Raw genomic sequence first — 19,552 nt, forward strand, 5'->3', positions numbered from 1 at the left:
CATCTTTGCATGAAATATTCCCTTGGTATCTCTAATTTTCTTGAAGGATCTCTAGTCTTTCCCATTCTATTGTTTTCCTCTATTTCTTTGCACTGATGGCTGAGGAAGGCTTTCTTATTTCTCCTTGCTATTCTTTGGAACTCTGCATTCAAGTGGGTATATCTTTCCTTTTCTCCTTTGCTTTTTGCTTCTCTTCTTTTCACAGCTATTTGTAAGTCTTCCTCAGACAGCCATTTTGCTTTTTTGCATTTCTTTTTCTTGGGGATGGTCTTGATTCCTGTCTCCTGTACAATGTCACAAACCTCTGTTCATAGTTCATCAGGCACTCTGTCTATCAGATCTAGTCCCTTAAATCTATTTCTCACTTCCACTGTATAATCATAAGAGATTTGATTTAGGTCATATCTGAATGGTCTAGTGGTTTTCCCCACTTTCTTCAATTTAAGTCTGAATTTGGCAATAAGGAGTTCATGATCTGAGCCACAGTCAGCTCCTGGTCTTGTTTTTGCTGACTGTATAGAGCTTCTCCATCTTTGGCTGCAAAGAATATAATCAATTTGATTTCGGTGTTGACCATCTGGTGATGTCCATGTGTCAAAATTCTCCAAACTAGGCTTCAGCAATATCTGAACCGTGAACTTCGGGATGTTCAAGCTGGTTTTAGAAAAGGCAGAGGAACCAGAGATCAAATTGCCAACATCCACTGGATCATCGAAAAAGCAAGAGAGTTCCAGAAAAACATCTATTTCTGCTTTATTGACTATGCCAAAGCCTTTGACTGTGTGGATCACAATAAACTGTGGAAAATTCTGAAAGAGATGGGAATACCAGACCACCTGACCTGCCTCTTGAGAAACCTATATGCAGGTCAGGAAGCAACAGTTAGAACTGGACATGGAACAACAGACTGGTTCCAAATAGGAAAAGGAGTACGTCAAGGCTGTATATTGTCACCCTGCTTATTTAACGTATATGCAGAGTACCTCATGAGAAACGCTGGGCTGGAGGAAGCACAAGCTGGAATCAAGATTGCTGGGATAAATATTAATAACCTCAGATATGCAGATGACACCACCCTTATGGCAGAAAGTGAAGAGGAACTAAAAAGCCTCTTGATGAAAGTGAAAGAGAAGAGTGAAAAAGTTGAGCTTAAAGCTCAACATTCAGAAAACGAAGATCATGGCATCTGGTCCCATCACTTCATGGGAAATAGATGTGGGAACAGTGGAAACAGTGGCTGACTTTATTTTTCTGGGCTCCAAAATCACTGCAGATGGTGACTACAGCCATGAAATTAAAAGATCCTTACCCCTTGGAAGGAAAGTTATGACCAACCTAGACAGCATATTAAAAAGCAGAGACATTACTTTGCCAACAAAGGTCCGTTTAGTCAGGCTATGGTTTTTCCAGTGGTCATGTATGGATGTGAGAGTTGGACTGTGAAGAAAGCTGAGCACCGAAGAATTGATGCTTTTGAACTGTGGTGTTGGAGAAGACTCTTGAGAGTCCCTTGGACTGCACGGAGATCCAACCAGTCCATCCTAAAGATCAGTCCTGGGTGTTCATTAGAAGGACTGATGTTGAAGCTGAAACTCCAATACTTTGGCCACCTGATGCGAAAAGCTGACTCACTGGAAAAGGCCCCGATGCTGGGAGAGATTGAGGGCAGGAAGAGAAAGGGACGACAGAGGATGAGATGGTTGGATGACATCACCGACTCAATGAACATGGGTTTGGGTAGACTCTGCGAGTTAATGATGGACAGGGAGGCCTGGCATGCTGTGGTCCATGGGGTCGCAAAGAGTCGGACACGACTGAGTGACTGAACTGAACTGAACTGAAACTGTCCCCATTAAACACTCTCGCCCCCTTCGCTCACCGTTCTACTTTCTGTCTCTATAAATTCAACTACTCTAGGGCTCCCTTCAGCAGTACATATACTGAATTCAGCTACTCTAGGGACCGCATATAAGTGGAATCACCCAGTATTTGTCCTTTGATGACTGGCTTAATTTGCTTCACATAATGTCCTTGGTGCTCATCCAGGCTGTAGCATGTGTTAGAATTTCCCTGCTTTTCAAGTCTGCATACTATTTCATTGTGGGATGAACTACATCTTGTTTCTTCATCATCCATCCATGCACACCTGTGTTGCTTCTACCTCTCGGCTGTCGTGAATAATGCTACTGTGAAGATGTGTGTCCAAATGTTTCCTCAAGACCCTACATGATTCTCTGGAGTATATCCTCAGTCGTGGAATTGCTGGATCATATGGTAATTTTATTTTTAATTTCTTGAGGAACCGCCAAGCTGTTTTTCATAGCAAGCGCATCATTTTACACTCCTACTAACAGTGCACAAGGCTTCCAACTTTTCTACATCCTCGCCAACGCTTCGTATTGTTATCTGCTTTAAAAATAATAATAATAATAATAGCCATCCTAGGCCCTTCTCTGGTGGTCCACTGATTGGGACTCCATGCTCCCAATACGGGGGGCCAGGGTTCAATCCATGGTCAGGGAACTGTATCCTGCATTGTGCAACTAAAGATCTCACGTACTGCAACTAAGAGCTGGGGCAACCAAATAAATTTTAAAAATAGAATAAAATAATAGCCATCCTAATGGATGTGAGGACCAATTTTTAAAATATATAAGACAAATTTATGGAAACATAATTTACCATACAATGCACCCAATTCAAGCACACAATTCAGTGCTTTTTAATATTATTCATAGAGTTGTATACTCGTCACCACACTCCATTTTTGAACATTGTCATCACCTCCAAAGAAACCCTATACCCATTAGCAATCATCTCCCCCCACGTATTCTCCCACCCTCGAAACCCTGAAAACAACTAATCTACTTTCCATTTTTCTGACCGTGCCAATTTGGGACATTTAATATAGGTGAAATCATACTGTATGTAGTCCGTGGGATTAACTTCTTTTTATTTTTGACTATGCTGGGTCTTTTTTGCTGCTTGGGCTTTTTCTCTTGTTGCAGAGAGGGGGCTGCTCGCTAGTTGCGGTGTTCGGGCTTTTCACTGCCATGGCTTCTGTTCTTATGGCGCACAGGCTGGAGCGGGCTTCTAGCTGTGTGTACGGGCTTAGTTGCATGTGGGATCTTCCTGGACCAGGGATGGAACCTGTGTCTTCTGCACCGGCAGGTGGATTCTTTACCACTGAGCCAACCAGGGAAGCCCAGCTTGCTTTATTTATCATATTGTTTTCAAGGCTCATCTCCACTGTAGCCTGTGTCGGCTCTTTACTCCTTTCTCTTGCCAAATAATATTCCTTTGTGTGACATACCACATTTTATTTTTTCATTTATCAGTCAACGAATGTCTGAGTTGTTTCCGGTGTTTGGATTTTATGAGTAATCCTGCTGTGAACATCCGTGTGGAGGTTTTTGTGGGGACGTGTGTTTTCATTTTGCTTGGGCACACGCCTGGGAGTGAGATTGCGGAGCCACATGGTAACTTTATTTTAACCTTTTAAGAAACCCCCAGACTCTTTTCCAAAGCAGCTGCACCATTTTACACTTTTACCAGCTGTGTCCGAGGCTTCCAGTTTTTCCACATCCTTGCAAACACTCCTTTTTTTTATATCCATCTTAGGGGAGTGAAGTGGTATCTTGTTGTAGTTTTGGTCTGGGTAGTCATGTTGAACATCTTCTCCTGTGCACATTGGCCATTTAAATATCTTCTTTGGAGAAATGTCCATTTTTTTCAGTTGGGCTGTCTGTCCTTTTTTTTTTTTTCTTTTGGTGGAGCCGCATGGCTTGCAGGATCCTAGTTCCCTGACCAGGAATAGAACCTGTGCCCCCTGCAGCGAAAGCACCAAGTCCTAATCACTGGACCCCCAGGAAAGTCCCCAATTATCTTTTTATTTTTGAGCTGTAAGAATTCTTTATACATTCTAGACAAGTCCCTTAACAGATACATGCTTTGCAAATGTCTTCTCCTATCCGGTGGGTTGGCTTTCCCTTTTTTTCAGGTGTCTAGAAGCACAGGAGTTTTTGATGAAGTTCAGTTCGTCTGTTTTTCCTTCTGTCACGTGTGCCTTTGGTGTCCCATCTAAGAAGGCTTCACCTAACCCAGGTCACGAAGATTCACTCTTTTGTTTTCTTCTAAGAGTTTTATAGATTTAGCTCTCACCTTGGGCCAAGATGTTTTAAGCAGAAGACTGAAGTGACTTGTCCTCAGTGGGTGAGGAAGACTGTGGACAGTGACGGGGTTAGCAGCAGCAGGGCAGGCCTCCTGGGGTATCCGAGGCCGGGCAGAAAGGCCAGGGGGAGGAGGCGGATGCAGGAAGGGGACCTTGACAAGGTCTATGCTGCTCAGTCGTGTCTGACTCTGTGCGACTCTACGGACGGCAGCCCACCAGGCTCCTCTGTCCAGGGGGACTCTCCAGGCAAGTATACTGGAGTGGGTTGCCATGCCCTCCTTCAGGAGGTCTTCCCAACCCAGGGACTGAATCCATGTCTCTTAATTCTCCTGCATTGGCAGAGTCTTTGCCACTAGTGCCACCTGGGATGCAGGATCAATCCCTGGGTCGGGAAGATCCCCTGGAGAGGGGAATGGCTACCCGCTCCAGTATTCTTGCCTGGAGAATCCCATGGACAGAGGAGCCTGGCAGGCTACCGTCCAGAGCATCGAAAAGAGTCAGGCACGACTGAAGCGACTTAGCACGCACGCACGACTGTTAAATTGGGAGATAAGGCCGTGGGTCCAAGAGATGGAGACTTCTCTTGAGAAATTTGGATTGAAGAGAAGTTAGATGGAAGCAGAGGGAAGAGTGGAGTCCTGGGGGAATTGCATTAGGATTGAGGGGGCTTGAAACAGGCATGTGTCCAGACTCCAGGAGTCTGAAATCACTGGGAGGGAAGGAGGTAAAAAGGCACAGGGGGGATGTCTGGCTTTGTTGGGGTGTAGTAAAAGAAATAACTTTCTAATGGCAGAGTGGACTTCAGGATGTGGCACTATCCCATTGCTGGAGCGATCTGAAGCAGAAAGAGGTGGCTGAGTCAGGGGTGTTACACTGCTGATTGCTGTGCGGGGAGGCAATTGGCCTAATTAAGGGATGGCAAATGCCTGGGAATCATGCCAGCATTGTCCTCTCCAGTGTCCCTGACAGGCATCACTAATGGATCATGGCGTGCCCTGCACAGTGCTCCAGACAGCCTCTAACGATCCATCCAAGATAGTTTCTGCAGCCCAGCCGTTCTGTTCTCCCCGGACCAGGATTCTGACTCTCCCTTCCCTTCTGTAAAATGGGCCCATGTCTCCCCACCGCAGGGAAAGCTTACGAGATCACCTACGTACGGCTGAAGTTCCACACGAGTCGACCTGAGAGCTTTGCCATCTACAAGCGCAGCCGGGCAGGGGGCCCCTGGGAGCCCTACCAGTACTACAGCGCCTCGTGCCAAAAGACCTACGGCCGGCCCGAGGGCCTGTTCCTGCGGCCGGGCGAGGACGAGCGTGTGGCCTTCTGCACCTCCGAGTTCAGCGACATCTCCCCGCTGAGCGGGGGCAACGTGGCCTTCTCCACCCTGGAGGGCCGGCCCAGTGCCTACAACTTTGAAGAGAGCCCTGTGTTGCAGGTTGGAGGGGAGTGGGGTTGGGGGGTTGAGGGGAGGGGCTGGCCCGGACACTCAGGTCCAGGGGACCAGAGGGAAGGCTGAAAGGGCAGGAGGACACGGGGGGCGCTTCGACATCCCCTGGTTTTTAGATTCTGAACAACAGAAGCTTTTGTTGTGCCTAAATCTTTTGTGAATGGCTGCTAATGAAAGAGATGGAAGAGGGTGCCCTGTGACAGCCACCAACTCAGTTAACCCCTTTCCCCTGGGGAAACAGAGGCTCAGAGCACGGAAAGGGACTTTCCAGGGGCGCCTGTGGGTGGGTGGAAGGGTCCTGAGGGTCCTGACTCCTAGCTGGAGCCCCTGCCAGAGCTCCCCACTCTGGGATGGATGGCCGTGCTTGCCGCGTGTGTCTCCAAGGGCTGTGACGAGGACGAAAGGAAAACGTGAAAAGCGCCTGAGTTTGGACTCGTGGAGTCGTGGTTTCTGTGCTGTCAGGCGGAGCTATCCGACAGGACTTCTCGCAGTGACAGAAGAGAATGATCCCAAGCTGCACGGTGCGCTGGGGGTTGCCACGAACCACGTGTGTCTGTAAGAACACGTGAAATGTGACTAGCCCGACTGAGGGACTGAATTTTCCACTTTATTTTAATGAATTTTAATTACTAGCCCCATGGGGCTGGCTGCTGCCACCTTGGACAGTCAACAAGAAGGTTGCCAGCAGAGTGAGTGGCCTTTAAGAGATGCTGATTCACCCTTTGAAGATGAGATCGTAGAAGCTCATTGATCTTATCTCCGTGACTGTGGCAGTGGGTGTGCACCAGGTCCCCCTGTCTCGCCCGTCTGAGTCCATTCAGGTTTCTGACCCCGCTGGTGTCGGCACCGCCTGGGACAGTGAATCCACCTGGATCTGTGCCATCTTGGCAGCGGGGGCCCCTGTCTTCTTGCCCCATATGTCCCGGATGTTATCCCTGATGGAGAAACAGCCTTTGCAGAAATGAGCCCGTTGCGGCCCCCCAGGCAGAAACCAAGGTCAGAGAAAGAAACCAAGGCCAGAGACAAAGAAAGGCAAGGCCACCCTCCCCTTCTGTCCCCTCTGGGTGCCTCCAGGGTGGTGCTTCCTCTAAGGACGGGGAGCATTTGGGGTGGGGGTACCCAAGGATGTAATCAATTGTGGTGTTGGAAAAGATTCTTGAGAATCCCTTGGGCTGCAAGGAGATCCAACCAGTCCATCCTAAAGGAAATCAGTCCTGAATATTCATTGGAAGGACTGATGCTGAAGCTGAAGCTCCAATACTTTGGCCACCTGATGCGAAGAGCCAACTCATTGGGGAAGACCCTGATGCCGGGAAAGATTGAGGGCAAGAGAAGAAGAGGGTAATAGAGGAGGAGATGGTTCGATGGTATCACCAACTCAATGAACATGACTTAGGGCAAATTCCTGGAGATAGTGAAGGACAGGAAACTCTGGTGTCCTGCAGTCCAGGGGCCACAAAGGGTCAGATACAACTGAGCGACAGAACAGCAACGAAGGGTGTGTTTGTGTGACTGCTGCGTCTTGGATCCCTCCGTCCCCCGGGGAGGGGGCCACAGGCCTGGGGTAGAAGGCTGGCCCTCTGCAGGGTGCTGCCTGGGGCAGAATCACTGCTGCCTGGAGCCGAAGCCCCCGCCTCCTGCTACTTACCATTGCATTCTGGCCCCCGGCTCTGTCCAAAATCAACGCGAGAGCCCACTTGCGGTTTTAACTGGGCCATTGCAGAAGTTGCAGAAGCCCATTGCGTGTGTACATGGGGTCCCCAGTTTGCCCAGAAGTGACCTTCAGGGAGTGACCCGAACAATTTGGGCTAAGGGAATAAATTCCCCTTCCCTCTCCCAGCTCCCTTCCTGGTGTCTCAGGGAGAGTCTGATGCTGTTCCCATGGTCCTTGTCTTCACAGACTGATGAGCAGGTCATAGGCTTCAGAACAGATGCAGGAACCCAGAGGAGGGCCACTGCAGGCCAAGACCTTGGCGGGTCATTGCCCTCTGGATTCCACTGATATGATGAGGGCGTTGCCGTTACATGCAGGAAGGCAGGCTACCTAGTGGCTAAAGCTGGGACCCTGGGGGTCAAACACGAATCCCAGCTCCTCGCGCACCAGCCCTGCAACTTGGAAGCACAGTACTTACCTTCTCTGAGCCTCAGTCTTTCCAGTTATGTTGTTCAGTCGCTAAGTCGTGTCTGACTCTTTGCGACCCCATGGACTGCAGCACACCAGGCTTCCCTGTCCTTCACTATCTCACTCTCTCCCAGAGTTTGCTCAAACTCATGTCCATTGAGTTGGTGATGCCATCCAACCATCTAATCCTCTGCTGCTCACTTCTCCTCCTGCCGTCAATCTTTCCCAGCATCGGGGTCTTTTCCCATGAGTCAGTGTTTTGCATCAGGTGCTTCAGCCTACTCATCTGTGAAAAATGGCTCAGAATAAACCCTCCCCATGGGGTTATTGTGAGGACCTAAGGAGAAGGCGATGGCAACCCACTCCAGTACTCCTGCCTGGAAAATCCCATGGACCGAGGAGCCTGGTGGGCTACAGTCTGTGGGGTCGCTGAGAGTCAGACACGACTTCACTTTCACTTTCACTTTTCACTTTCATGCATTGGAGAAGGAAATGGCAACCCACTCCAGTGTTCTTGCTTGGAGAATCCCAGGGACGGGGGAGCCTGGTGGGCTGCCGTCTATGGGGTTGCACAGAGTCGGATACGACTAAAGCGACTTAGCAGCAGCAGCAGAAAGTCATAACCACACAGTAAGTGTCAGTTATTGCACCTTCCAGCTTAGACAGCAGTGATTTGAGTTCTCTACGGGCACTGTCTCCAGACAAAGAAAACTCTTAGAGCATCAGCTGTGCTCTGCTGTGTTCCCATCCAGGCCTTGTCCCTTGCTTCTCAGCTGCTTCAGGGACCGGCGAGCAGCATCAGCAACACCTGGGCACGTGTGGAAATATAGAGTCTCGGCCCCACCTCTGATCAGAAGCTGCTTTTTAACCAGATCTCTGAATGCACACTGACATTTGGGAAGTGATTCAGAGAATGACACCCCCGGGGGAGCTGACAAACTCCTCCGAGCACTGAGGTCCCCTCTGAAGTTTTCTGGTGCCAGAACATCTCCTCTGCTGAAGCATCCTCAGGCAGAGGTCCTGGGCCCCAGGTCACGGGCTTGAGAGTTGCTGAGCCCGAGGGGGACCGGGGAGGCCTGCTGGCCTGAGTCATGCTGGGGTGAGAAGTCAAGACTCTGCCAGGAGTTCATTTCCTGTCCTGATGGGCCTGATTGCTAAACCAGGGGCTCCTGGGCTGAATTAAAAAGGTGATTAACATTCAGCTGGAGCCACCTCTGATTGTGACAGTGGGCCGATGAAAATGTCAGCCTTCACGTGGGCTCTCCCCCACCACGTCCCCGCCAGCTCTTCCAGGGGAAAGCCTCTCCTCCTGCCATCAGCAAGCATTTACCACGTTGTCTGCTCCGGGCCAGGCAGAGCCTGGGGCTGGGGATGCCGCAAGGACCCCGAGTCCCTGTTCTCGTGGGGCTGTGTTCTGGTGAGACACGTCACCTGGGGCAAGGACCTTGTCTGTGGGAGGCTGCTCCTTAGCCCATGAGAAGCCTGTAAGCTTCTGTAAACCCTGTAAACCCAGGGCCCTGGGATGCGCCCTCCCTTGGCTGACCTCTAGAGTGGCAGTGCAATTCTACTGGGAGGAGTCAGGGGACGCGCGTGAAACGGTTTTAAAAGGGCTGCTTCAGCCCTTTGCCCAGCACCTCGACCGCATGGCGGACTCCACGCCCCGCCCCTGACATTGGCTCTTCCTCCTCCATCACCCTCCTGGGACCGACATCATCCCTTGTCCCACTTCACAGATAGGGAGGACGTGGAGGTTCCGAGCTGCTTCCCCGAAGTTGCAGAGTCAGGACGGGGCTGGGCCCCCAGGTTGACATGACCCCAAAGCACAGGCTTCTTATTCCTGCAGTGCTCTCGGGGTTTGTCTGGGCTGGGCCTGTCCCTGCGTGTCAGGAGATCCCCCACCACCACCACCCCCGGGCCGCAGGCTGGACCTCCCCGCAGAGCAGGGTGGGAGCGCACCTTGGAAGCAAACGCTGGTGATGGCGCCCCTTCCACCCTGTCCTGCCCCCCAGGAGTGGGTCACCAGCACAGAGCTCCTCGTCTCCCTGGACCGGCTCAACACGTTTGGGGATGACATCTTCAAGGACCCCAAGGTGCTACAGTCCTACTACTACGCCGTGTCGGATTTCTCGGTGGGCGGCAGGTAGGTGGGGGGCAGGGCGGCGGTGGGGATGAGGGTGGCTGCCGTGGAGGGTGAAACAAGTGAAAGGGGAAGTGTCAGTCGCTCGCTCACGTCCAGCTCTTTGTGACCCCATGGACTGTAGCCCGCCAGGCCCCTCTGTCCATGGACTTCTGCAGGCAAGAATACTGGAGTGGGGAACCATTCCCTTCTCCAGGGGATCTTCCCCATCCAGGGATCCAACCCGGATCTCCTGCATTGGCAGGCGGGTTCTTTACCGTCTGAGCCACTATGGACGCTAAAGAAGCCGTTTCTGGTGCTCTGAGTGATGGGGGGTTTGGGGAGAAGCCAGAGCCTGGTCCCCTGGGTCCAGCATTCAAGACCTTCACGACCTGGCTGCATCCCGCCTCCCGCACCGCTCCCGCTGCTTTTCCCACATGAGCCGTGTTTCTGCACCACCCGTGGGACACGCCAGCCCTTTGCACCTGCAGGTCCTTCTGCCTGGCGGCCCCTCCCCCTTCCTTTCCTTCCTTTTTTGGGCATCAGACAGGTGCACTCATTCGTTCATGCCACATTGCCGTGTGCAGCCGTGTTCCACGCTCCCGTCTAATTCACCCACCCACCGTTCCGTGGGACACGTGCTCCAAGTAAGGCTGGTTTACAGTGGCCTCAAGCAGGCCCGGGACCCCAGACTTTCAGCTTCACTTCTTTAAGCAGCACTCACGAGCTTATAACCAATGGAGCTGATCAACCCTGTTCTTCCTAAATCTTGTAAACTTGGGTACAGTAGGGTTTCCTGGGGACATGCGTATTGTTGAAAAAGGTTTTGAGGCATCTCTGCACAGGAGGAATAGTTCAGGCTGCTCCAAAGCCCCTCGGCCCATGACTTGGAAAGGTCGCTGTGGGAGGAGCCGCTGTACGTCTATGCTTCTCACGGGGGTCGTCAGGCCCTGCTGTCGGCACGCCTGGTCCTGGCTCACATACTCCTCGAGCTTCAGTCACTGTGTGTTGTCGTTTGTCTGCTTAAGCATCTCGTCTCTCCAAGAAGCAAGGGTCATCGACATCTCAGGCCTGCCTGACATGTAGGCGCCCGGTACTGGGCCCTCCAGGCACATGTGACATCTTTAATGTAAATGCTTATCAGGCTCCTTGGAATGGAGAAAAGAGAAAGATGTGTTCTGGCCCCAGGCAGACAGTCACCAGATTAGACCCCAGTAACCACAAACTGATTAGAACCCAGTAACCATGAACTGTGGTGTTGGAGAAGACTCTTGAGAGTCCCTTGGACTGCAAGGAGATCCAACCAGTCCATCCTAAAGGAGATCAGTCCTGAATATTCATTGGAAGGACTGATGCTGAAACTCCAATTCTTTGGCCACCTGATCTGAAGAGCTAACTCATTTGAAAAGACCATGATGCTGGGAAAGATTGAAGGCGGGAGGAGAAGGGGACGACAGAGGATGAGATGGTTGGATGGCATCACTGACTCAATGGACATGACTTTGAGTAAACTCCAGGAGTTGGTGATAGACAGGGAGGCCTGGCGTGCTGCAGTCCACGGGGTCGCAAAGAGTCAGACACGACTGAACTGTACTGAACCACGCCCCAGAGTAACAGGGACGGGAGACCAGGCCAAGGTGTGCCATTGGTCAGGGGGACCACCCTGCAGATGGGGACCCCGCAGGAGGTCAGGGAGCCCTGACGAGGCTGGAGGAGGTGAGGGGCAGGCATCCCAATGAAAGAACTAATGTGCGAGACCCAGGCTTGAGGAACGAGGTGACAACCCTGTGGCTGGAACGGGGACGCAGAGACGGCCAGAAGCGGTCAGTGGGAAGCTGCTGAAGGATTTGGCCAGGTAGCAAGAGGATCGGATTTCTAAAACACCCCAGTCTCTGACAGCATAAGCGAGGAGACAAGAGGAGAGAGAAGAAGTTGGTTGTGGAACTTCCCAGATGGTAAGACTCTGCACTCCCAATGCAGGGGGCTCAGGTTCGATCCCTGGTGGGGGAACTGGATCCCACATGCCTCAACTAAGAGTTCGTATGCCGCAGCAAAAATCCCACATGCTGCAACCAACACCAGGCGTAGCCAAATAAATAAATATAAATATTTTAAACAAGCTGGTTGGGCATAGAGGATGGGAGAGGTGTGGGTCTGAAAGCTAGTTAGGATGGGAAGTCAGCTCGATATGGGAGTGGTGGCCCAGGGGGGTAGGGAGCAGGGGCTTCCAGAAATCAAGGGTGCTTGGAGGGGTGAAGAGAGATGGGGGTGTCTGCGACGGGAGCACGGGTCCACTTCCCGCACTCAGGGCATCTGCACCCCTCAGAGGCGGAGGCTCGGGAGTGAAGGGGAAATGCGGGAGTGTCTGTGAGGACCCCTCTGCCCCTTCTCCCCCGACTCCCACACTTGACTCAAGTCAAACCACCCCGGGGCAGGGCCCCGCCGAGGACAGTGGATGGTGGTGAGCTACAGCACCTGCTGTTAGGGGGCTTCAGGACAGAGAACATCTGGGTCCCAGCTGCCAGAGCCAGACCACCCTCAGGCCAGCAGCTGGCTAGGGACAGTGGCCCAGCAGCCTGTGTCCCTCAGTGGCCCACAGGAACTTCAGTCCTTCCCTTGAGATCGGAGGGCTTCATGGAGGAGGCAGTGTTTGCAGCATCCCATTGGGGCCGAGAGCAGTCCCTTGTCCTGAGATGGGTGACCGCTGTCTCCTGAGGCTACCTGGTGCCTGCCTCACCTGCCAGAAGTGCTGGGCATTACCTGCCTACCCTGAGCTCCCAGAGAGGAGCCAATGCCCCACTGGCAGTGGTTGGAGACTCTTCAGCGCCCACTTAGGATGGAGCATGAAACGCACCTTATGGGGAGACAACAAGTGGCCACAGAGGAGTGTCCAGGAGCTCGGGGTCAGCGTGGAGTAGGAGAGAATTGGGTTCAGATTCTAGCTCTGCCACATAGCATCCGTCACGTCATGACCTGAGCCTCAGTTTCCTGTCCTGTGAAATGGGGATAGTTATAGTCCCTTCCACAGTGGTGGTGAGACTCCAGACAGACAACATGAGCTGATTGCTCAATTAGGGGCTGAGACAGAGAAGTCTGGGAGCCGGGAGCCATGGCCATCGTCTGAGCGGCCCAGTCTGGCCACTGGGGTTGGGGTGACGGTCCCACAGGGTCAGGTTCAGCGGAGCAGGCTGTGTGATCCCTCGGGCACCTTTGTTCCTGCCTGATTCCACCTGTGTGACCCTGGGGGAGGGCGGGCGGGGCAGGCCCGGGACTGCCCTCACAGGCACAGCCTCACCGGAGCCTTGAGATGAGTTGGGGGCTGTCCTACGTGTGGGGCAGTCTCCTTCTCGTCCCTTTAGAGGCAAAGGAGCGGGCATGGGGCGGCCTCCCTGGCTGCCCCCGCCTCCACCCACTGCCCTGAGAGCTGGCCCACCCCCTCTCTACCCAGGAGACCCAGATGACTTCTTCTCCTGGGTGTAGCACCCTGAGTGTGGGGTCCTAATGGGCTTGTGAAGACGTGGTGGGTTTATACGTGTGCGGAGCTCAGAACAGCCCGCTGCGGTCGGCTCTGTTCCTGTTGCCCTGAGCCCAGAGTAGGTGTGGAAGAAAGGTCGAGTGGTAGAGAACCCACCTGCCAAGGAGACATAAGAGATGTGGATTCGATCCCTGGGTCGGGAAGATCCCCTGGAGAAGGGCGTGGCAACCCACTCCAGCATTCTTGCCTGGAGAATCCCATGGACAGAGGAGCCTGATTACGGCCCATCGGCCCATCGGGTCACAAAGAGTCGGACACGACTGAAGCGACTTGGCATGCAAAGCTCCTCGGCTGAGCGGTAGAGTCGGGGCTCCCCTGAAGGCCGGGGCTACCTGCTGATTAACCCTTCCTCTGCTGGCGCCTCCCCCAGTTTGCAGACACCCTGCCCCCATGTTCTGTTCCCAGGTGCAAGTGCAATGGGCACGCCAGCGAGTGTGGCCCAGACGAGGAGGGCCGGCTGGCCTGTCGATGCCAGCACAACACCACGGGCACAGACTGCGAGCGCTGCCTCCCCTTCTTCCAGGACCGCCCGTGGGCCCGGGGCACGGCCGAGGCCGCCAACGAGTGTCTACGTGAGTGTCCCAGAACTTTGGGGGCCAGAGGCAGGGGGGTTGCAGGCTTGGGAAACCAAGCCCCCAGCCCTGCTTCTGGGTGGGCTGGCAGCAGCTTGGGGCTGTCACCCCCACATAGGGACCAGGAGGAGCTGAGGGAGAGCTGGACGGGGCGTTTGATCCTCAGCCCTTGCCCCCACACACAGAGCCCCAGACCCAGTCTTCCCAGTTGAGGCGTGCGGGGCGGGAGGGCTGAAAAGGACCCCCAACTTGTTCCTTTGTTTTCACCACTCCAACCGCAGCTGCTAATCAAAGCCAGGCCACCCCGGCCCCTGGGAGGGTGCCGACCTGCCCACCCAGCCTCTCCTGCAGGCCCCCAGGCAGCCCTGGGATGCCCGACCCGTGTGATGTGGCCAGGGCTGCCTAACCTCAGAGACGCACGCTGCAGAGGCTGGTGGCGCTTTACCTTCCCCGCTGGGGGCTCTTCGCCGCCTGGCGTGCCCCCTCTAGCCTCACTGTGTCCCCAAGCCCTGCCTGCCTCCTCCTCCCCCAACAGTCATCTGACGCTCGGGGCTCCCAAGTGCAGCTGGCTGTCGCTGGGCACCAGACCCCGCCTGGTTCCACGCTGGTGGGAGGCACGTCTTCCCACGCATGTGCTCCTGATGGCTCGGCCTCTGGACCCACTGTCCTCTTGGGCCTGGGCTGCTGACACAGAGACCCAGCGGGGAGGGAGGGGACGGTCTGTTCCACGGAACCGGATGCTGTCTGCAGGAGCTTCCCAGGGCCACCGTGGCCCTAATGAGTTCCTTCTGCCCTCGCTGGCCTGCCTCCACCAGGAAGTCCTCCTGGAGCCAAGGAAGCTGGCTGGCTCACCATTCCCAGTCTGGGGCTGACTCCATGGTGGGGACACCAAAGGCTGTGTCCTCACCCCTGAGGTCACATCTCTGTCCTCCCAGCCTGGAAGCTGGGCTGTATGCCTGACCCCTCTCACCCACCAAGTCCAGGCAACCCTGAGCCCCGATTTTGATCACATTCACGCCCCTCCAACCCAGCTAACTGTGTCCTTCTGCACAGCCAATACATGGTCCAGCCAGTCACCCCTCCTCTGAGCGGCTAAGACCCCACCTCCCCGCTCTCAACCCCCTCACCCCTATCCCCTGCTTGCACCACTTTCAAATGCAAATGTAATTGCAGTCATCCACTCCAAGGTGAAGTCCTTGCTCCAAGGTGAAGTCCACTGACCCTGACTGCCCAGCCTCCTGGATCAAGCCCTGGCTGACCTCTTGACCTCATAGCTGCCCCTGCACCCCTCTCCCTCCCATGACACTGCACAATGATGCGCCGCCTCCCACCCCCACCCTGGGCGAAGCCTGCTCCTCTGGCTGTGTCACAAAGGGCCTCTCCTTCCCCTCCTCCTCCTTTGCCCTCCCACTTCCCTCCTGCTCTTCCTCCAGGAAGGCTGGAGCCTCCCTGCTTCTCCCGTCACAGCCCCGCCCCTGCAGGATGTTCACCTGCTTGCTGCATCTGTCCTCCATCAAGCAGTGCGACCGTGTGCAGGAACTGGGCTCCTACCGTTCACGGGTCCGCCCCACGCTGGGCTCACCATGGGAGCCAAGACGGAGCTGATCCGTGATACATACTGTTTTTTGAAAACATGTATTAATGAGTGAATGAAAGGTGACTTGTATTTTTCATGCCTCTGAGTGTCCTCATGGTCACTGGGGATCAGATTCACACACCATTACGGCTTGGGGGGTCCACAGGGGGAGCCAGGCTGCTACTTTAGAAGGTAACCTGTCTGTGATCCATGATCAGGTGACTGTATGTCCTGGCTTGGCTGGGAGGGTCCTGTGTTGGGTGTATTTTATTAACAGTGCCTCTCTTCTTCTTCTTGAGAGTGTCCTATTTTGGAAGATCAACCACCTGGTCTCCAGATCCTTGATCAAGCCAGGCCTGAACTCCATCCTTGACCTTCCTCCTTCATCCTTGACCTTCCTCCAGCTGCCTGCTCACTCACCAAGGAGGCTGATCGGCACCTGCTCCCCTCCTACCACGTGCCACAGCCTTACACTCACACCCTCCCCCGCCTCCTGCCCACAGCTTGCAACTGCAGCGGCCACTCTGAGGAGTGCACCTTTGACCGGGAGCTCTTCCGCAGCTCAGGCCACGGTGGCCGCTGCCTGCACTGCCGTGCCCACACAGCTGGGCCGCACTGCGAGCGCTGCCAGGAGAACTTCTATCGCTGGAGCCCGCAGACGCCCTGCCAGCCCTGCGACTGCCACCCAGCAGGTGAGTGAGCCGCACTGCCCCGCCCCCCCAACCTCACCCACCACCACGGGCCCCTGCTGCCCTGTGCCCTTCCTCCCCAGGCTCCCTGCGCCTCCAGTGCGATGACTTGGGCACCTGCGTCTGCAAGCCCACGGTGATGGGCTGGAAGTGTGACCGCTGCCTGTCTGGGTTCCACTCGCTCAGCGAGGGCGGCTGCAGGTGAGAGTGGCGGGGGCGGTAGGTGGAAATGGTCCAGCAAGGGCACATGGCAGTGAACTTGGGCTGCGTGACGGGAAGCAAGTGGGGGTTCCTGAGCCCCTCAGAAGGCAGAGTTGATGGGCATTTGGATAGATGGATAGAAGGTGGCACCAGGGAGCAGAAGAGGAAGCAGAGATGAAGGCTGACCCCCGAGGTTCTGCTTTGGGCATCTTGGCAAAGGGAAGCCATTCATAGCAAGGGGGACACAACTCAGGAAGACGCTGAGTCTGCAGTGCTCGCGGTGGGGAGGGGCACTGATGGGGACAGAGACAGGCAGGGGCTGCTGGGGTCTGGACCTCAGAAGAGGGATCTAACACATCTGCTATCACTTGATTGAGAAAATACACAGTGACCAAGAAAATGAAGCCGTTATAAATTCAAAAGCACTTTTAAATGAATTTGGCTTTGGTTAATTTCAGCTGTCTTCTTGTATATTTGAAAGGCAGTGGAAATGGCATTGGGAAGGTAGGGGAGGCTCAGATCTCTCATAGAATACCCAGTGGTTCCAGCATAACACTTGTCATTGGGTGGGGACCGGGATGCTTCTGCAGGGTCTCTCTGGCCTCTGGACCTTTGCATATGCCACTTCTATGACCCCAGAGCATTCTCCCCTCACTCAACACCCACTGCCACCTCTCCCTGGCCTGTGTCTGAACAAAGTCCTACTCATTCTTTAGTTGTCAACCAAGGTACAATCACCCAACTTCATCCCCACTCCAGGCATCTCACTCGTGCGGCCATGGACTCGTGTATGTTCTCTCTCCATAGCTTGTATCAGAGTCCAGCATCTACCTGTTTGCTGTCCATCCTCACTGGACTCTAGGCTCTGTGAGGACATCCATCTTGTCAGATGGATGGGTAGACGGATGGGTGGATGAGAGAACAGGTGCCTGGGTGGGTGATGGATAGAAGGATGGATATGTGGATCAGTGGATGGAAGGATGCACAGATGGGGGAGTGAGTGGATGAATGAACACACGGATGGATAGGTGGGTGGGAGGGGGCAGATGGTTAGCTATTCAGGTGAGTGAATAGGTCACTTCCTTTGCTCAGAGGAAGCCAGGGGGCAGGCTCTTGGGTCAGCCTGCCTCCTGTTCCTCTTGTGCGTCAGGAAGGATAGAGAGATTCCTTCCAATGAGGATGGGCTATTCCCACTCTGGAGCTCTCTCGTTGGACACCCTCCTCTTGTCCTGTCTCTTTGGCAGACCCTGTACCTGCAATCCTGCGGGCAGCCTGGGCACCTGTGATCCCCGCAGTGGGCGCTGCCACTGCAAAGAGAACGTGGAAGGCAGCCTGTGTGACAGGTGGGTGAACTGATCCAATAATAAGCCTGCTGGCAGTGACCTCGGTGGTGGTGGGAGGAGCACAGGGCATGGTCCTCCCAGACTTGGGCAACCTCACCACCTGGCTCTCTGCTTAGAGCACAGCGAATCTGACACCCAGGAAATCATCTAAAGACTTTATGACACTGCTTATCCTGTGACACACCACCACTGATAGTTCATAAGCTGTGAAAATACATCTTCTTGAAAAGAAAGAGCTAGAAATGATAGGAGAGATCATCTAATCCAGGGATAGCAACCACATCTTACTGGTACCACAATCCTCCCATCTCCGGCCCAGGGCAGACATCACTAATGGAGCACTACCACAACCCTCCCATCTCCCACCCAGGACAGACATCACTAATGGAGTGCCACTACAACCCTCCCATACCACAACCAGGGCACACATCACTAATGGAGCACTACCACAACCCTCCCATCTCCCATCCAGGACAGACATCATTAATGGAGCACTACTATAACCCTCCCATATCCCACCCAGCACAGACATCACTAATGGAGGGCCATCACAACCCTCCCATCCCACACCCAGGGCAGACATTACTAATGGAGCACCACCACAACCCTCCCATCCTACACCCAGGGCAGACATCACTAATGGAGCGCCACTACAACCCTCCCATCTCCCACCCAGCACAGACATCATTAATGGAGCACTACTATAACCCTCGCATCACACACCCAGGGCAGATATCACTAATGGACCACAGCAATCTTTACCACAAGCTCTACTGTAACCTTAGAATCCTTCTCTATGCCCTGCTCCAAGAAGCTCCAACCAATTGAGCTGAGACTCAAGCTTGTTTGCCATCTTTGCCATCCTGTCGTGGTACAAATGGAGCCTCTAAAGCTCAGTGAGGCAGAAGGGCTTTTCCCTAAACTTCCTGCTTCAGGTGTTCCTGGGCCTCCTAGCCCCAGCAGTGGGCTGGGGGACAAATGTTGGTTTATATTCTTGGGCATACTTGTCTCCTCTTCCTGGCTTCGTCTCTGACCTCTGAAACCTTTGCAGTCAGCATGGGGCGTGCCAGGGCCTCTTTGATCCTCTGGCCACAGACTATGTGGGAGAACCTGGCCCAGCAGTACACTGTGGACTCCACTATTGCCAGATCATGTTGGGCCTCTCCTGGGTCAGCAAGATGCCCAGCCTTGACTCTCACTTTGGCCAGCCCCAGGCCTCTTCCTCACCTTGTCTGCGTGTGGCTTGTGGGTCCTGGAGGGGGAGGTGGACACCCTTCTGGGTCTTCCTCCCGTTAGACCTCTCAAGCTAAGGAGACAGAGTGGAGTTGGAGGGCTAGATCCCACTAACTCTATTCCACTGCTTCTACCTTGAGGAGGTTCGCCTCTCAGCCTCACTTTACCCATCTGTGAAATGGGAGGACTGGGTGACAGGTTTGTTGGAGCAGCCCAGCATTGAGGTAACTGGCAGATTCTCATGAATCAGATTCCTCCACCTGGGTTGGTCTGAATGGGGTTTCTGGGCAACCCCCCCAACATCGTGCAAACCAGGAATCTGCATTTGTATAAGGCATCTGCAGGGCTCATTGGGAAAATGGCTGATTCTGAGGCTGGGGTTGAGAAAATACAAGATGAGCCTGAAGCATTTTGTAGAAAGCAGAGAAGTGCTTAAAAACAAAACCAGACAAAAACAAACCCCCAAAAGCCCCAAACCAGGACGGGGGCCTGTGTCAAAAGGACATAAGCGCCAACCTGGAAGAGTTCCCAAAGCTGAAACAAAATA

At 53.9% G+C, this 19,552-nt stretch overlaps 1 protein-coding gene across 1 annotated transcript in view; it reads left to right on the top strand.

Moving 5' to 3' along the window:
• Window positions 1-19,552, top strand: part of LAMC3 (laminin subunit gamma 3) — a 67,574-nt gene that overhangs the window by 11,703 nt on the left and 36,319 nt on the right. Inside the window, exons 2-7 of the mRNA XM_027556589.1 lie at window positions 5,302-5,606; window positions 9,750-9,880; window positions 13,797-13,963; window positions 16,043-16,231; window positions 16,312-16,429; window positions 17,674-17,772. Of these exons, the coding sequence (XP_027412390.1) occupies window positions 5,302-5,606; window positions 9,750-9,880; window positions 13,797-13,963; window positions 16,043-16,231; window positions 16,312-16,429; window positions 17,674-17,772 (1,009 nt within the window). The remainder of the gene's footprint in view (window positions 1-5,301; window positions 5,607-9,749; window positions 9,881-13,796; window positions 13,964-16,042; window positions 16,232-16,311; window positions 16,430-17,673; window positions 17,773-19,552) is intronic.

Source organism: Bos indicus x Bos taurus, chromosome 11 (genome assembly GCF_003369695.1).
Source record: "Bos indicus x Bos taurus breed Angus x Brahman F1 hybrid chromosome 11, Bos_hybrid_MaternalHap_v2.0, whole genome shotgun sequence".
Taxonomy (NCBI): domain Eukaryota; kingdom Metazoa; phylum Chordata; class Mammalia; order Artiodactyla; family Bovidae; genus Bos; species Bos indicus x Bos taurus.